At 51.8% G+C, this 17,325-nt stretch overlaps 2 protein-coding genes across 3 annotated transcripts in view; one reads left to right on the plus strand and one right to left on the minus strand.

The window, feature by feature from the left end:
- The window catches only part of GLB1L2 (galactosidase beta 1 like 2), a 50,891-nt gene that overhangs the window by 22,424 nt on the left and 11,142 nt on the right, over positions 1–17,325 (plus strand). Inside the window, exons 6-9 of one of the 2 annotated variants that reach the window (XM_034934092.3) lie at positions 3,095–3,187; positions 6,252–6,333; positions 11,543–11,613; positions 14,478–14,562. In XM_034934092.3, coding sequence (XP_034789983.1) covers positions 3,095–3,187; positions 6,252–6,333; positions 11,543–11,613; positions 14,478–14,562 — 331 coding nt within the window. The remainder of the gene's footprint in view (positions 1–3,094; positions 3,188–6,251; positions 6,334–11,542; positions 11,614–14,477; positions 14,563–17,325) is intronic. The other variant, XM_055095129.2, reaches the window with a different exon arrangement.
- The window catches only part of B3GAT1 (beta-1,3-glucuronyltransferase 1), a 69,420-nt gene that overhangs the window by 6,439 nt on the left and 45,656 nt on the right, over positions 1–17,325 (minus strand). The gene's annotated exons all lie outside the window — the stretch shown is intronic.

Below are 17,325 nucleotides of genomic sequence, written 5' to 3' on the forward strand. Positions count from 1 at the left end.
CACTTGAGGCTGGGAGTTAGAGACCAGCTTGGCCAACATGTTGAAACCCGTTCTCTACTAAAAAATACAAAAATTAGCCAGGTGTGGTGATGGGCACCTGTAATCCCAGCTACTTGGGAGGCTGAGGCACAAGAATCACTTGAACCTGGGAGATGGAGGTTGCAGTGAGCCAAGATTGTGCCACTGCACTCCAGCCTGGGTGACAGAGCAAGACTCTGTTTTTTTAAAAAAAGAAAAATTTATTAAGGCTTGTTTTTTTGGCTTACTATATGGTTTATCCTGGAGAGTGTTTTATGTGCCCATGAGAAAAATGTGTATTGTGCTACTTTTGGGTGGAATGTTGTGTATATATATGTTTGGTCCAACTGGTCTATAATATTGTCCAGGTCCTCTATTTGGTTACTAATTTTCTGTCTGGTTATTCTATCCATTATTGATATTCAGATATTGAGTCTCCTACTATTATTGTCTATTTTTCCCTTTAATTTTGCCACTGTTTGGCTCATATACTTTGGAATTCTGGCATTTGGTGCATATATGTTTATAATTGTTGTATCCTTTTGGTGAATTGACCCTTTTATCATTATATATATTTTATCATATCTTTGTCTCTTGTAACAGTTTTTGATATAAAGTCTATTTTGTTTGATATTAGCAAAGCCACCCCTCCTCTTTTGATTACTGTTTGCATAAAATATCTTTTTCCAGCCTTTCACTTCCAACCAATAAATATCCTTAGATCTGAAGTGAGTGTCTTGTAGATAGTATATAGTTGGATATCGGTTTGTTAAAAATCCATTCTGCCAATGTATGTCTTTTGATTGGGGAGTTTAATGTGTTTACATTCAAAGTAATTACTGATAGAGAATCACTTGCTTTTGCCATTTTGTTGTTTTCTGTATGTCTTACAGCTTTTTGTCCCTCATTTCCTTTATGACTGCTTTACTTTGTATCTAGTTGATTTTTTATAGTGACACTTTTTTATAGCGATTCCCTTTACCTTGGGATAAGGTAAAGGATATATAATATCTTAAAGTTGTGACATTCTGTTTTAAATTGATACCAACCTAACTTCAACTGCACACAAAAACTCTACTCCTTTACAGTTCCGCCCTTCCACTTTATTTTATTGATGTCACAAATTATGTCTTCATATTGGGTGTACCCATTAACTTAAATTTATAATTATTTTATGTCTTTTAAAATCTTGTAGAAAATGAAAAGCCACATTGTAAAGAAAAATTATAATAATATTTTTATATTTTTTATGTGTCTATCTTTGCTGGAGAACTTTATATTTTCATATAGCTTCAAATTACTCTCTAGCATTTTTTCATTTCAACTTTAGGTGTTTTTTCTAGGGAAGGTCTAGTGGTAATGAACTCTCTTAGCTTTACTTTGGGAATTTCTTAATTTTTCCCTCATTTTTGAGTTTTGCTGGATATAGAAGTGTCAAAAAAAAGTTGACACTTTTTCCTTTCAGCACTTTGACTATATGATCTCATTGCCTTCTGGCCTGAAAATTTTCTGGCTGAGATATCCTTTATAGTCTTATTGAGGATCCCTTGCATGTGACCAAAACTTTTTCTGGCATTCAAGAATCTCTCTTTGTCTTCAATGGTTTGATTATAGAGTGTCCCTGAGAGGTTCTCTGGAATTTTTTGAGCTCCTTAGATTTATATAATCATGTCTTTCCTCAAATTAGAGAAGTTTTCAGCTATTATTTTGTAAAAATAATCTCACTGCCCTTTTATCTCTCTTTTTCTTCTAAGAATCCCATAATTCATATATTATTCTGCTTGAAGATGTTGTGTAAGTCCCTTAGGCTCTGTTCACTTTTCTTTATTCTTTTATCTCCTCAGACCTGATCATTTCTGATAACCTGTGTTTAAGTTTGCTTTTCTTTCTTCTACCTGTTTGAATCTGCCGTTGAACTCCTCTAGTGAATTTTTCAATTTATATATGGTGTATTTCAGCCCCAGAAATTCCTTTGGTTCTTTTAAAAATAATCTCTGTTTCTTTGTTGATATTCTCTTTTTCTTCATATATCATTTGCCTGGTTTCCTTTAGCTCCTTGAGCATATTTACAACAGCTGTTATAGATCTTGCTCTACTGAGTCTGGTGTGTGTGTTTCTTCCGATACTGTTTTTGGAGATTTATTTTGTTCCTTTGATGAGTCATACTTCCCTGTTTCTTTTTATGTTTGTGTTTTTTTGGTTGAACATTGGGCATTTGAAAAAACAAACACCTATTTCAGTTTTTGCATGTTTTCAGGGGAACCCTCACTAATTAGTGGGCCCCTAAGCCCGGAGATCAGCCCAGCATGAAGACTTAAGAGCTGATATTTTCTGGGCATGTGTTCTGTCTGTATCTGTGTGTGTGCTTCCCTCCCTACCTCCCCTCCCTGGTCGCTTTCAAGGGTCTTTAATTCCCAGAGTCTCACCCCAGCTTCTTCCTGTGGCCGTAGATGCTCTTCATTTTCTTTTGCTGTAATTCCTTTCCCCCAGGCATCCAAGGCTTTATAGTCCTCTGGCAGCTTTCATATGCTGCCATCTTTAGCTTCCAGCCTGAAGTCCAAACTGTGTTGACGATTCCTGTTTGAGCTCCATGTCAGACAAGACAGAAACCAGTACGTTGGGCAGAACAAGTTAGAACATCGTGAACAAGTTAGAACATTGTAAACAAGTTCCATTTCGCTTCTTCCCCATGAGGGAGCGGGGAGCTGGGACGCGTCCTCCTGACCACACCATGCTACACTGGGGTGGGGCAAGAACTTGTGAAAACATCATACAATTTTGTACCATTTTGCATATGACTTTTTGTTTTGATTTGGTGGTCACTTGTTTGGTTAGACACTTAAATGGTTTCCAGAGCTCCTATTAAGTTATTTTAGTCAGTCTGGAGTTGTTTTCTTGATGTTTTCATGGGAGAACAAGGGCCTAGTGCTTCCTCCGCTGTCTTATTGATACTAATTTTTTGAGATTTTAGTTTTCAGTGGGATCTTTTGCTAGTCACTGGTGATGGGCGTAGCAGGGTTGGATACTACAGTTCCCCTGCACACTCAGCTCCTGGTTGTCTGTCTTTTCTCCGCAGTACAAGCGTGGGGGACCTATCATCGCCGTGCAGGTGGAGAATGAATATGGTTCCTATAATAAAGACCCCGCATACATGCCCTACGTCAAGAAGGTAAGCATCCTCTTAGTGCGTTTCTTTAGATTCCCTCCTCTGGCGTGTGCTGTGGGCTGTGCTGTGACATGTGGGTCTATGCCCTACGTCAGGAAGGTAAGAATCCTCTTAGTGCGTTTCTTTAGATTCCCTCCTCTGGCGTGTGCTGTGGGCTGTGCTGTGACATGTGGGTCTATGCCTTACGTCAGGAAGGTAAGAATCCTCTTAGTGCGTTTCTTTAGATTCCTTCCTCTGGCGTGTGCTGTGGGCTGTGCTGTGACATGTGGGTCTATGCCCTACGTCAGGAAGGTAAGAATCCTCTTAGTGCGTTTCTTTAGATTCCCTCCTCTGGCGTGTGCTGTGGGCTGTGCTGTGACATGTGGGTCTATGCCCTACGTCAGGAAGGTAAGAATCCTCTTAGTGCGTTTCTTTAGATTCCCTCCTCTGGCGTGTGCTGTGGGCTGTGCTGTGACATGTGGGTCTAATATTTTTCTCATATTAATACATCCGTATTAATGCATCCTGCAACATCATGTATTAGTGAATTTTCTCTGTTGTTTTATTTCAACAGCGTTGTCACTTATTTACCCTTGATTGAGTTTCATCTGGGAATTTCAGTACACACCTGGTATTGCAGGGGCTGGGAATAAAGGCATTGGCTTAATTGCGTGGTGATGATTAGGAAGGCTTCCTGGAGAGGCGGCTCGAATTCTAAAGTCTAAAGCAGTGGTTCCCAGCCCAGGCTGCACACCGGCTCTATCTGGGGAGTTTTAAGAAATCCCTGTGCCCAGGCCATGTACCATACCAAGCAAAGAAGAATCCTTGGGGTTCTCAGACATCTGGTTTCAGTGTGTAGGGAAGGCTGAGAGCCACTGACTCAATGCATGACTGACCAGGGAAGGGCAGAGCCACACTTAAAATAACAGGCTACATTCAGATCTGCTTTCTGTCCCTTAGTAGCTGAGACCTTGAACAAATGCCTTGAGTTTTTTCTAAACCTCCTTTTTCTCTTCTATAAAGTGTGACTAATAGGAGTATTTACCTTTCCAAATTGTGAGTATGATGTGATATCCCGCAGCTCAGTACTGTTCTAGTAAGTTGTCAATAAATAAGACCTTGATGGAATCATTGGCATTTGCTGTGGAGTACCTTGGAGGTTCGGCCATGGTGTGAGCTGAGGAAGTGTAAGTGGCCGCAGTGACTCCACCTACCTGAAGGCCGGACGGCTTTGGGCCTTGATGCCTGGGCAGCATCCCTTCTGCTACGACGTGCAGAGCATTTTCCGTCTGGAAATTAATTCAGTCCCTCCACGTGGGAGACCGAGGCTCAATCCCTTCAACTTGTGGGTTCATGCGTACTCTTCCCCCTTCTCACCTGCAGAAAGCCCTCTTAGGAGGAAGCAAGGCCGTGTCCAGGAAGGGTGGCATTCCTCAAGCTGGAAAGGGGCAAGGTCCATCCTGATGGCCATGCCCAGCCACGGCCTGGAGTAGGGCACTCCTTCAGCTTCCTACAGAAAGATCCCATCGCAGCACGGGACTTGAAGCGTCTCCTGCGATACCCCATTCCCGCAGACTGTCTCTTGGCCCTGGGGCCTCTCAGCGGTTGTTGACTCAGTTACTCAGCTGCAGAGAAGGAGAGCCCCACGAGAGGAGAGTGCAGCTCCCTCAGGGACGTCCCGCTGCACTCATGCTTCCCTGGTGTCGGGGCGGAGGTGCCCATGTGTGACTCAGGTGGGCAAAGAGAAGCAGCAGCGCCCAGCCTCTGTGGTCCGGAAGCTCTTGGGAGAATTCACCAGCCTCTCTCTGAGGCTGCTGGGAGAGTGGTGTGAGAGAACAGGTGCCTGCCCCCAGCCTAGCTCTGCAGATCTCTGGTGCTCAGGCAGGAGCAATTATCCCCTCTGGGGTGGAGTCGGTAAATGAATGCCCAGGAAATGTTAAGTGTGTGTGTATGTGGTAGGGACCTAAGTAAATGCTTGCTAAATATCAGTGAATGATAGTGTGAGGTGGTAGATACAGGACTCTTGATTAATCCCACCTGGGCTCATGGATTGAACTCTGCAGCTCTCCTGTGCCTGAGACAACAGCCCCCTCTGCTCTTTCCTTCCCCGCGTGTGGGACTGGACATGAGCCTTATTCGCCCAGCAGATAATCTCGCTGCCTATCCACTTCCAAAAGATTTCAGCGGAAATAAACAGTCTTGGCATAATATCTGCAGGGAAGATTACGAGAAGACACCTCTGTTGGGATTTTTGATCCAAAATATCCTAGCACCTCAGCACAGAGCCTTTGGCTCTGGGTTCAGGCCCACGTTGCCATGGGCCCTGTAACCTGCGATGCTTGACTTCACCCCTCCGAGGCGCGTCTCTACTGTGAAGACATTAACTGCGAGGCTTGCATAGGACAGTCTGTGTATGAGCGAAAGGCCTGGCGCGGCAGTGACTGCTCTATGGATGTCAGGGGACACTCTGAGTGGTGATTGTCATCACTGCCCCTCAAGCACAGCGTTTCTTCCACTTCACTCTCTGCTTTACAGCTGGGAGGATGCTTCCTGCTGTTCTGGGCATGGGCAGTGCACCGTGGGCACGTGACAGGGCATGGTGGGCCCTCCTGGGCCTTGCCATCCCCCAAACCCACACCGGCCAGCGTGGGGAAGGGACAGGCCTGTTGCTTGTGCTGTGAGAGAAGGGAAGGATGTAGGTGTCGTCCTGGAGGCCTGACCTACTCGCTGGAGCCCAGCAGACAGTGGCGGGTGACACGCGGCAGCAGGCTTCCCTGAGCTGGCCTCAGTGTAGACTCGCCTAGGCATGCTAGCTGGCCCACCGGGCACCTTCCAGATCCGGAGCAACCAGGGGCTGCCCCAGCTTGCCAGCCCTGCCCCTGCTGTGATGGGAATTCATGCTGATTGGAGCTGTGCTGAGCATGGCCGGTGCAGATGGCAGGAGACTTTTCTGTTTTTGGCAGAGAAATAAACGCTTTATTTGGCATCTCTCCCTCTAGCTCTTCAGGCTACCCAACTGCAGCTGTGTGTCACTGCAGACGCTCTGAGGAGCCAGGGCAGACGAGGGCTTATCTCATTTCCCCCACAGGCACTGGAGGACCGTGGCATTGTGGAACTGCTCCTGACTTCAGACAACAAGGATGGGCTGAGCAAGGGGATTGTCCAGGGAGGTAACTGCACCTGTGTTGGGCCGTGGGGGCTGGCGGCGGCCCTGGGCTGGCTGTGCACGCTCCCCCTGTGGGACTGCGACCCAAGTAGGAGTTTCTCTGGTGCCTGTTACTCTCCCGTGCATATGGCACTGGGCTGCAGACACCCTTGGGTTCCATGAGTGGGGAGGGTCTGTGTGAGAGATTGTGGTGCGTGGCTGGCTGGGTGGCTGTTCTCCCGCCCTACTGGGCACTCGGGCTCCAAGGGCATTCTGCAGATGACTGCCTCACGTGCGGGCTTCCTGTTTTCAGAACATTGCAGCTCCGTTCTACCCAGCTGCATGGGCCCCGAACCTGGTAGTGACTGTGAGCTCCTTTGCAGTCCGCCTGGCACCTAAGCCATTGTTTGCTTTATCTCCCAGTGCTCCTGGAATCCCTACAGGCCTAAGCAGTTGCCTGCTAGCAGCACCCCTGGCCTGCATTGCTGCAGTAGCATTTTCACTGTTGACTCCATAATGTGTTCTCAGCATATCAGCCTCCGCGTGCCTCTGAAAATGTCGTCCAGATTACCCTATCCTGCTGAACGCCAGGCATCTCTGTCGCACTCAGAGTGAAGCGCAGGTTCTGGGAATGACCACGAAAGGCCTCTCCACTTGGCCTCCAGGACCCAGCTGAGCTCACCTCCTGCTCCTTCCCTTTGCTCACACCGTTTCACCCTCTTTACTGTTCCTCCAACATCCGGATCCCCAGCCTTGGGGGCTTTGCTCTTCTTCCAGAGAGCTACATGGCTGTTCTCCGAAGTTAGCGAGGCTTTCTGTAGCACCACACTTGAAATTGAACTTCCTCCTTCGTGGGGCTCACTCAATCCTTCTCCCTGCTTTCTTTTCGCCCTCTCACCTTCCGGGTAGTTGATTTATGTCATTCATCTGTTTCACCCAGCAGTACTCTTGGCGGGGCTTGGGCTTTGGCTGGTTCAGGCTGTGCTCAGGGGCCCAGGCGTGGTTTGTGGCCTTGGTGAGCATAGCGCCCTCCCATCGTTGCAGCGGGGCCCTTCCTGTGGCCTCCTGCACCCGTGCTTGTGTCTGCTCTGGCACATTCCACGCTTTCTTTTCTTTCTTTTGCATCTCCTTCCACAGACCGAGCTGCTGGAAGATCTCTCTATATCCCTGCACCAGCGCCTAGCTGGCACCCAGGGAGTGAAGGTCCATGAATGGCCAGGAAAAGGCTTTTGTCCCCAGGCAGAGTTAGTCAAGGACCCAGACCTCGTGTCTCCGGCATGGGGGGGACCAGCAGTGATTCCCACAGCTTCCACGCGGTGGCGCTGTCTCCCCACGGCTGCTTCCAAGGCCTGCTCCAGGCTGCGCAGGGCTGTGGCTGTGTAGGGAGACTCCTGATGCTGGAGCGCATTTTAGCGCTGGGCGGCCTCCCGGTTTCAGGCCTTGCAAGGAAGCCCGGTAGTCGTCACTGCTTTTCCCTGTGGCCCTCCCACCTCCAGGCACCCACCTGCGTGCCCCTGTTGCCACCTGCTGCCCGGAATAACTTCTTTTTTTTTTTTTAATTAAAAAAATTAAATGGTCTAAAAGTGAAATAATCGAAAATGTTGGTAGAGAAATACAGTGTTGCCTACTCTTCGTTACATTCTCCAGAAATGACCATTTTCAACTCTTTGACTTTTTCTTTGGATATTTTCCTTCTTATTTCCAAATACTGTGAACATACAGCCCTGCATCGTTTGCTTTAAAAGTTCTGCCTATTGGCCGGGCGGTGGCTCAGGCCTGTCATCCCGGCACTGTGGGAGGCCGAGGCGGGTGGATCACCTGAGGTCAGGAGTTCGAGACCAGCCTGCCCAACATGGCGAAACCCTGTCTCTACTGAAAATACAAAAAATTAGCCGGGTGTGGTGGCGGGCGCCTGTAGTCCCAGCTACTCGGGAGCTGAGGCAGGAGAATCCATGAACCCGGGTGGCGGAGTTTGCAGTGAGCCGAGATCGCGCCACTGCACTCCAGCCTGGACGACAGAGCAAGACTCCGTCTCATAAAAAACAAAAAACATTAGCCGAGCGTGGTGGCGGATGCCTGTAATCCCAGCTACTTGGGAGGCTGAGGCAGGAGAATTGCTTGAATGCGAGAGGCAGAGGTTGCAGTGAGCCCCGATGGTACCCCTGCACTCTAGCCTGGGTGACAAGAGCAAAATTCCGTTAAAAAAAAAAAAATTCTGCCTATTGACTTCTTGTTCCAGTAGGTGATGAGTGTTCTTTCCTGCCAGCATGGCTGTTCAGCCCTGATAGGTGCCAGCGTGGGCCTCGCGGATGTGTATGACAACGGTTCACTGCAGGCACCTGCCACGTGGGTGATGCCCTGCACAGTATCTGTGAATTCTCAGGGTGCCAGCCGGCTCTGCAGTGTGCCTAGTTTTCAGTGTAATTATTCTGTTTGTTTTTCTTTTCATTTCAATTCTCTTTCCTCCCCTCAACTCCCCTGGTGCCGCTTTCTCTTTTAAACAAATGCTTTGCCAGAGATGTCGCAGATGCCTGTCGCTGGTGTTCCTCAGGTCCTGTGCCTGTCCGATTCTGCCTGGGTCTGATCCGGCTCGTCTGGAGGCCTCGCTCTCATTGTTCTGGCCTGCATGGTGGGGGGTCTGCTGCTTGGCTGCATCCCGCGTGGAATCCTGCTTGCTGGAGTTCCAGGAAACAGGATGTTTCTTGGTGCTCGTGGCTTCCCGGCACCTGCTGTTGCTGCCTCGGCACAGGGGACTCCGGCTCCCGAGCGTTTCCTGGGTCTTCTTCCTCCTCGCCCCCTGCCAAGTTCCTCAGGGAGACCGCCCTCCCCTTCTAGTGCTGCTGCGCATCCGGGGAGCTGCCCAGTTGCGCTCACCATGGTGGGCCGTGCGGGCTGTGCGTGTCTTTCGTGGTGCTCCACCCTCTTGTCCTCGGGGCTTTCGGTCATCCTGGTGTTTGTGTATTGGGTGCTCCTATAGATTGTCCACGTCTTTTCTATTCTTTATCTCTGTGCCTTTCAGCTCTTCTTTCTGGGTGACTTCCTGAGCTTTTATCTTCCAGTCCTCCCGTCATTTCCTGGGTCACGTTTTTCTTAATGTATTTCTCTTCTCATAGCATACTTTAGAAATGGATACTACCTTCCTTCTTTCTCTCCGAGGGTAGTTTGCTTTTTACAAAAGCGCTGCCCGCGTTCCTTCCCCGGCGCTGCCCGCGTTCCTTCCCCGGCGCTGCCCGCGTTCCCTTCCTAGCACTGCCTGCGTGTTTTTCTGCTGGCTGTTCCCCTCCATCTCCTGCGCGAGGGGATGCTCTGGATCAGTCGCTACCCAGCAGCTTAGGAAAGAGGCTCTCGGCTGCCACTCGGAGCGCCGGGTGTGGGAGAGGCTGTTGACAGGAGTTCTTCCCCCTGGGATGACTGGGCCGTGGGGCTTTTTCAAGAAGGGACACTCACTTGTCGGAGTGTGGGGCTATGTCTGCCACTGTTGAGTGTTTCTGGAGAAGTCCTGGGTTCTTGCCGCAGCTGTTCTGGGCCAGGCCGGCGGTGGACAGGAATGTGCTGTGGAGACTGCCTGCCTTCCTCTTCCTGCCCTCCCCTCCACCTGCCACACACCCACTCCCGCAGCAGCTCGGGCCCAGGGTTCTCAGGCAGGATGGCCCCCGAGGAGGGGATGGGCCCAGGTGGGAATGAGGACAGGGCATCATCCCATCTCATGGTGATCAGGTCCTGGGGCTGGGAGTGGGGTGAGGCCTTGGGCTGGAGCTGGAGCCGACGGTCACCCCTTCCGCACTCCTAGACCATTTACTGTCCCTGTGTCCTTCGCAGTGTTCCAGGATTTGCCAGTGTCTCTTCTTGTTGCTGTTCCTCATGGCTGTCTACCTGTCCACTCTCCGCTTGTATTTGTGAGACGTATCAGGAAGGACAGGACAGAGATGCTTGTGTTCACTTAGCCCTGTGCATCCTGCAGACTTTGAGTTCAGCCTGCTCAGTTTCAGACTGTCCTCCTGTCTTCAAAGGGCTTCTGGCTTGAGGGGAGGGGTCTGGGTGGAGGGTCCCACCCAGTGGGCTGCTGGAGGGCAGGGACAAGGCAGAGCTATGGTATGGTGTCAGGGAGACCCAGGTGTGCAGCCCCGCTCTGCCACTACCTGAGGCCAATTATTGTGACCTAGAGGCAAGTTATTTCACCTCCCCGGAGCCCCAGCTGTCGCTTGCGTTTCTTCACTGGCAATCAGAGGCTTTCGTCCTGCAGCAGAGCATCAGGGTGGCCTGGCTTGCCAGGCTGGCTCAGCCTCTCTGGTGTGTGCCTAGGCTGTGCCTGTGAACTGACTGTTAGGCAGATAGCAGGCAGGTGAGGGGCCCCAGGATAAGGCTGTGCCACTGGGGTGGGCATGGGCATGGCCGGGTGTCAGCCAAACAGAGTGCACCTTTCTTGAGCATATGTTTCACTGATAGAAAGCCACTGAAAATAGCATTTTAAATTTTAAAAGAAACATGTTATGGGGTAGAATACAGAATTAGCCCTTATCAAGAAATCAGAGAGGAATCTTTGTTTACATGATTACCTTGGACCGGATGCTTGGGGTGCCAAGGAAGGATCAGGCTCTGGTTCGTACAAAAGAACAAGGAACAGAGTGCATGCTCGGCTTGTAGAAGTCACAGTTGATCGAGATCAGGTGCCCAGGGAGTGACTGCCTCTCAGCTCTGTGCTGCTGTGGCGGAGTCTCCAAGACAACAAGATAAGTCTCCTGGCATCCTGGCTGACTTATTTATTTATTTATTTATTTATTTATTTATTTATTTATTTTTGTGAGACACAGTCTCACTCTGTCGCCCAGGCTAGGGTGCAATGGCACAATCTCAGCTCACTGCAACTTCTGCCTCTTGGGTTCAAGTGATCCTCCCACCTCAGCCTCCCAAGTAGTTGGGATTACAGGCATGCACCACCAACCCTGGCTAATTTTTTTGTGTATTTTAGTAGAGAGGGGGTTTCACCATGCTGGCCAGGCTGGTCTCGAACTCCTGGCCTCAAGTGATCCACCTGCCTTAGCCTCCCAAAGTGTTGGGGTTACAGGTGTGAGCCACCGCGCCTGACTGTGGCTGACTTCTAACTGGAGGTGGGAAACGGTGTCAGGGCCGCTTACTTTATTGTGCTGGTGGATTGAGAAGGGTTTGGGGTCACCTAGAAGGCCCCTGGCTTTGAGACAGTGCTTTGTCTGTCTCTCTCCTCTTCCCTTTAACAGTGTTGGCCACCATCAACTTGCAGTCAACACACGAGCTGCAGCTACTGACCACCTTTCTCTTCAATGTCCAGGTAAGTCCAGCCCCAGGGAAGCTGCGGCCCGCCCTGCTCAGCGGCCTATGGGAATTCTGAATGCCTGTCAGCGTGCTCAGCTTCCCCAGCGCAGGGAGCTGGACTCAGGGCTGTTGGCCTCTGGCCCCCCGCCCATGCCACTGTGTGCCTGCAAGGCCCGCTGCCCAGAAACACCTCTGAGGGCTGCTGTGTAGGCTGATGCAGTGTGGACAATCACCCACTGCCCTGAGAGAGGGGCCCTTTTGGTGCACTCCTAGAGGACTCAACTTTTGTGGCCTCAGCTAGCTCCAGACTTGCTCCCAGGGATTGAGGGGGAAGAAAAAACTTCCCTGTCCTATACTACACAGGCATCCGACCTTAACCTGTGAGGCCCCTGCAATCCTGGAAAGATTATTGTCATCAGCAAGGCAGGAAGCCTGGTCCACTCCAGGTGCAGAGAGAGGGAGGAGTTTCCAGATGTCCCTCAATATCTGTCAGACTGATGGGCATTTACGCCACTCTGTAGTTCTGACTGGCCTCTTTCTCGAGCTCGCGTGCCCCTCCGAAGCAGGTGGATGGACAGGGCCACGCTGCAGCCCTCTGCAGACCTGAGAGGCCCCAGCTGTCCCCTGGCTCACTGAGGGGCGTGGATGCTCCAGACTGCCCCCGTGCTGCGTCGTCACACTGGTCCTGGGCCTGGAGTGGAGTTGTGCTTGGATGGACAGGCATGGATGGCTGTGGAGACGCTGGGCTGCTTTCCATTCCGGCTGATGGCCTTCCAGAGCAGGGGCTGTGTCCTCAGGCACATCTGCGTGGAGCCACCACAGCCGTGTGGGGCCGTGTGTGTGTTTGATGTGGCTTCTCCTGGAGTTCAGCTGCCAGAGTAGGCGAGGAGGCTCCCAGGAGGAGGTGGGAGGGCTGGCCCCGCTCCCAGGCAGGCTCCTGTGAGGCAGATCAGGCGCGATCCAGCTGGGTCTCTGCCTTCCTTTCTTGGCATTTCCTGAGTGCCTGCCCATGTGTGCAGTGGAGTGGGGGGTGCCTCTCATACTTGTGACTGAGATGACAGGGTCTCCTGCCCTGTGCTGTGTGACCTTGGGCGAGTTACTTAACCTCTCTGTGCATCTCTCTTCTTCTTCTAAGTGGGGATGATGAGAGTACATTGCCTTATGGTGTCAACTCACAGGGTTGTTTGAAGATTAAATGAGGTAATATTTGGAAAGTGCCTAGCACAGCAGCTGATACAGCAGAATGCCTTATGTTTAGCCTTCAAGGTCATCCTTAGAGAGGTAGCCATGCGCGAGCCTTCCCAGGCCAGCTGTCCTGCTAACAGAATGGCCCTGCTGAAGGGCTTTATGTGCGCAGTCCAGAGATGTCTGTTTTCCTGAAGGAAGGGGACTTGGACACCTCCCTGTTTAAATCAAGGGCTCTCTGAATGCACAGCGCAGGCCTCCAGGTGTGCTCCATGTGGCGATGTCTGATAGCGCCTCACTCGTCCTCTGTGTCCATGACCCGTGATGGACAGAACTATGCAAGTGTTTCTTGAGCACCTCCTACCTGCCAGGGACAGTGTGCTAAGGGTGTTATGTGCACTCTCTCATTTAATTCTCCCAATAGTCATATGAGCCAGTGAAGGAGACAGCTATAGAGTGTATAAGGCACCCTGTAAGTAGTGGCTTGGGGACTGCAGCACAGTCTCACTACAGAGCTCCAGCTCTTAGCCAGTTGTGCAGTGCAGTGGCCTGGCCCATGGGTGGACACCCACCTCCGCAGCTCTGGTACCCCCAAGCCAACAACCTTGCTTCTGGCATGGGAGATTTCTGACTTGTGGGACTTTGAATCTGCTTCTCCCTTTTTAGTGATTTAAACGTGGTATGGTATGTCTCCTTTTTGGAAGGTAGGTGGCTTGTAAAGAAAACCAAGCCGCCAGTCTTGCTAGAAGAATTCTTGTAACTACTTTGGCTTTAACCCGGGTATGGCTGGTACCTTCTACTCAATGGACCGTGAGTTTGTCCCATCCCCCTGGATCAGATTTTGTTGCTGTGTATGCGGTATCCCTCTAAACATAAGGCTATCACTGACCTAGAGATACTTGACAAGCTGTCACTGAATGAGTGAGGAAGGCTCTCTCACACAGAGCCTGAAATACTAGCGTGTTAGTCTTTACACCTCCCCCAGGTGCTCTGGGCTTCTGCAAACGTGGCAGAGTGGAGCATGGTCCCAGGAATGATCTTGGCCTCCTTGGGGCCGTCCTATGCCAAAGTCAGTATTCAGAAAGAAGATTTAAGATTTGTTGAGTGGCCCAGCCAAGGTATAAATCCAAACTGTCAGTGCAGAACCTGCACCATGAATAGCTGTGCTGTAAGGCCCTGATTTTCTGGTTCAGAAAATGCTGCAAACTGCGGTTTAAACTGAGTTGGACCTTGAAGAGGGCCCACTCTGCAGCGTCTGATTTTTCTGCTAATGGAGCCAGTACCCAGGGTGGCGGCGGGGGGGGGTCTGCATCCACAGTATCCCTCTCAGATATGGAGTTGTCCTGGGTAGAACATCCCCCTTCCCTGGAAGAGGACAGGCAAAGCTTGGCTTGATCCCGGACCAGTGTCTTCTTGCTAACACGTATGCAACATTAAAACCATCAGGGTTTGCCATATCGACTTTGGGAGCTTTATCTGCTCTATACCTGCAGGAGGCCACATGTGGCAGGAGAACTGGTGTGCAGGCGAATTTGGCCCTCACCTATGCCCCACCTCCAAAGACCTCTAAGGCAGTGGGTATGCAGCCAGGGAAGAGTAGAGAGGGCAGAGATCCTGGGGCTCCCCTCCACGAAGAGCTTCCCTCTTTTTTGTCTGGCCAGCCTGCTTGTCTAACTCTCATTTTGTGGTGTCCAGGGGACTCAGCCCAAGATGGTGATGGAGTACTGGACGGGGTGGTTTGACTCGTGGGGAGGCCCTCACAATATCTTGGATTCTTCTGGTGAGTGCTTGCGGTGACTACATCCAGAATGTGTGCTACTTAAGAAGTGAGGATGAGTTTCAGTCACCTGCTAACTAATGTAAGCCACAGGGGGTGCAAGGCTGCTGGGATTATCTGTGTGCAGAAGTTGGCTTTGGATATTCCTGAGTCATTTGTCTTGACACTTTGATGAATGGGAGGGCTTTTAACATTGCTTGTTTGTGTTTTTGTAATTAGAAGGGTAATGCATGCCTATTGCAAACATCCAGAAAATACAGAAAAAGTATAGAGAAGAAATAAAATTCCCAGAGCCCAGAGAAAACACTTAGCTGTTTACCATGCAGGCAGTTCTCTCTGTATCTCTGCCGACAGCTCTATACGCACACACAGATAGAGACAGATGCCGTCACACTCCGCTGCACGTCACCTGCTTGTGCCAGTTAATGCACATACAGACAGCTTTCTGTATGACCAAATACAGATTTACATGACTGTTTTAAAGAATGTGAAGAGCCCCATTCTAAACCACGCTTTGTGGACACAGTCTCTCGGGTTGTTTCTGGTGGTTCTGTTAAGTGCACGCCATCCCGGTGGCATCCCGGTGAGCATCCCGGTGGGCATCCCGGTGAGCATCCCGGTGAGCATCTTGGTGAGCATCCCGGTGGGCATCCCGGTGAGCATCTTGGTGGGCATCCCGGTGAGCATCCTGGTGAGCATCCCGGTGAGCATCCCGGTGAGCATCCCGGTGGGCATCCCGGTGGGCATCCCGGTGAGCATCCTGGTGAGCATCTTGGTGAGCATCCCGGTGAGCATCCCGGTGAGCATCCCGGTGGGCATCCCGGTGGGCATCCCGGTGAGCATCCTGGTGAGCATCTTGGTGAGCATCCCGGTGAGCATCTTGGTGAGCATCCCGGTGGGCATCCCGGTGGGCATCCCGGTGGGCATCCCGGTGAGCATCCCGGTGAGCATCCCGGTGGGCATCCCGGTGGGCATCCCGGTGAGCATCCTGGTGAGCATCTTGGTGAGCATCCCGGTGAGCATCTTGGTGGGCATCCCGGTGGGCATCCCGGTGGGCATCCCGGTGAGCATCCTGGTGAGCATCTTGGTGAGCATCCCGGTGGGCATCCCGGTGAGCATCCCGGTGGGCATCCCGGTGAGCATCCTGGTGAGCATCTTGGTGGGCATCCCGGTGAGCATCTTGGTGAGCATCCCGGTGAGCATCCCGGTGAGCATCCCGGTGAGCATCCCGGTGAGCATCCCGGTGAGCATCTTGGTGAGCATCCCGGTGAGCATCCCGGTGAGCATCCCGGTGGGCATCCCGGTGAGCATCCCGGTGGGCATCCCGGTGGGCATCCCGGTGAGCATCCCGGTGGGCATCCCGGTGAGCATCCCGGTGAGCATCCCGGTGAGCATCTTGGTGAGCATCCCGGTGAGCATCCCGGTGAGCATCTTGGTGAGCATCTTGGTGAGCATCCCGGTGAGCATCTTGGTGAGCATCCCGGTGAGCATCCCGGTGGGCATCCCGGTGGGCATCCCGGTGAGCATCCTGGTGAGCATCTTGGTGAGCATCCCGGTGAGCATCTTGGTGAGCATCTTGGTGAGCATCCCGGTGAGCATCTTGGTGAGCATCCCGGTGAGCATCCCGGTGAGCATCCCGGTGAGCATCTTGGTGAGCATCTTGGTGAGCATCCCGGTGAGCATCTTGGTGAGCATCCCGGTGAGCATCCCGGTGAGCATCCCGGTGAGCATCTTGGTGAGCATCTTGGTGAGCATCCCGGTGAGCATCTTGGTGAGCATCCCGGTGAGCATCTTGGTGAGCATCTTGGTGAGCATCTTGGTGAGCATCCCGGTGAGCATCTTGGTGAGCATCCCGGTGAGCATCTTGGTGAGCATCCCGGTGAGCATCCCGGTGAGCATCTTGGTGAGCATCTTGGTGAGCATCCCGGTGAGCATCTTGGTGAGCATCCCGGTGAGCATCTTGGTGAGCATCCCGGTGAGCATCCCGGTGAGCATCCCGGTGAGCATCTTGGTGAGCATCTTGGTGAGCATCCCGGTGAGCATCTTGGTGAGCATCTTGGTGAGCATCCCGGTGAGCATCCCGGTGGGCATCCCGGTGGGCATCCCGGTGAGCATCCTGGTGAGCATCTTGGTGAGCATCCCGGTGAGCATCTTGGTGAGCATCTTGGTGAGCATCCCGGTGAGCATCTTGGTGAGCATCCCGGTGAGCATCCCGGTGAGCATCCCGGTGAGCATCTTGGCGAGCATCTTGGTGAGCATCCCGGTGAGCATCTTGGTGAGCATCCCGGTGAGCATCCCGGTGAGCATCCCGGTGAGCATCTTGGTGAGCATCTTGGTGAGCATCCCGGTGAGCATCTTGGTGAGCATCCCGGTGAGCATCTTGGTGAGCATCTTGGTGAGCATCTTGGTGAGCATCCCGGTGAGCATCTTGGTGAGCATCCCGGTGAGCATCTTGGTGAGCATCCCGGTGAGCATCCCGGTGAGCATCTTGGTGAGCATCTTGGTGAGCATCCCGGTGAGCATCTTGGTGAGCATCCCGGTGAGCATCTTGGTGAGCATCCCGGTGAGCATCCCGGTGAGCATCCCGGTGAGCATCTTGGTGAGCATCTTGGTGAGCATCCCGGTGAGCATCTTGGTGAGCATCTTGGTGAGCATCCCGGTGAGCATCCCGGTGGGCATCCCGGTGGGCATCCCGGTGAGCATCCTGGTGAGCATCTTGGTGAGCATCCCGGTGAGCATCTTGGTGAGCATCTTGGTGAGCATCCC

This window comes from Pan paniscus, chromosome 9 (genome assembly GCF_029289425.2).
Source record: "Pan paniscus chromosome 9, NHGRI_mPanPan1-v2.0_pri, whole genome shotgun sequence".
Lineage (NCBI taxonomy): Eukaryota > Metazoa > Chordata > Mammalia > Primates > Hominidae > Pan > Pan paniscus.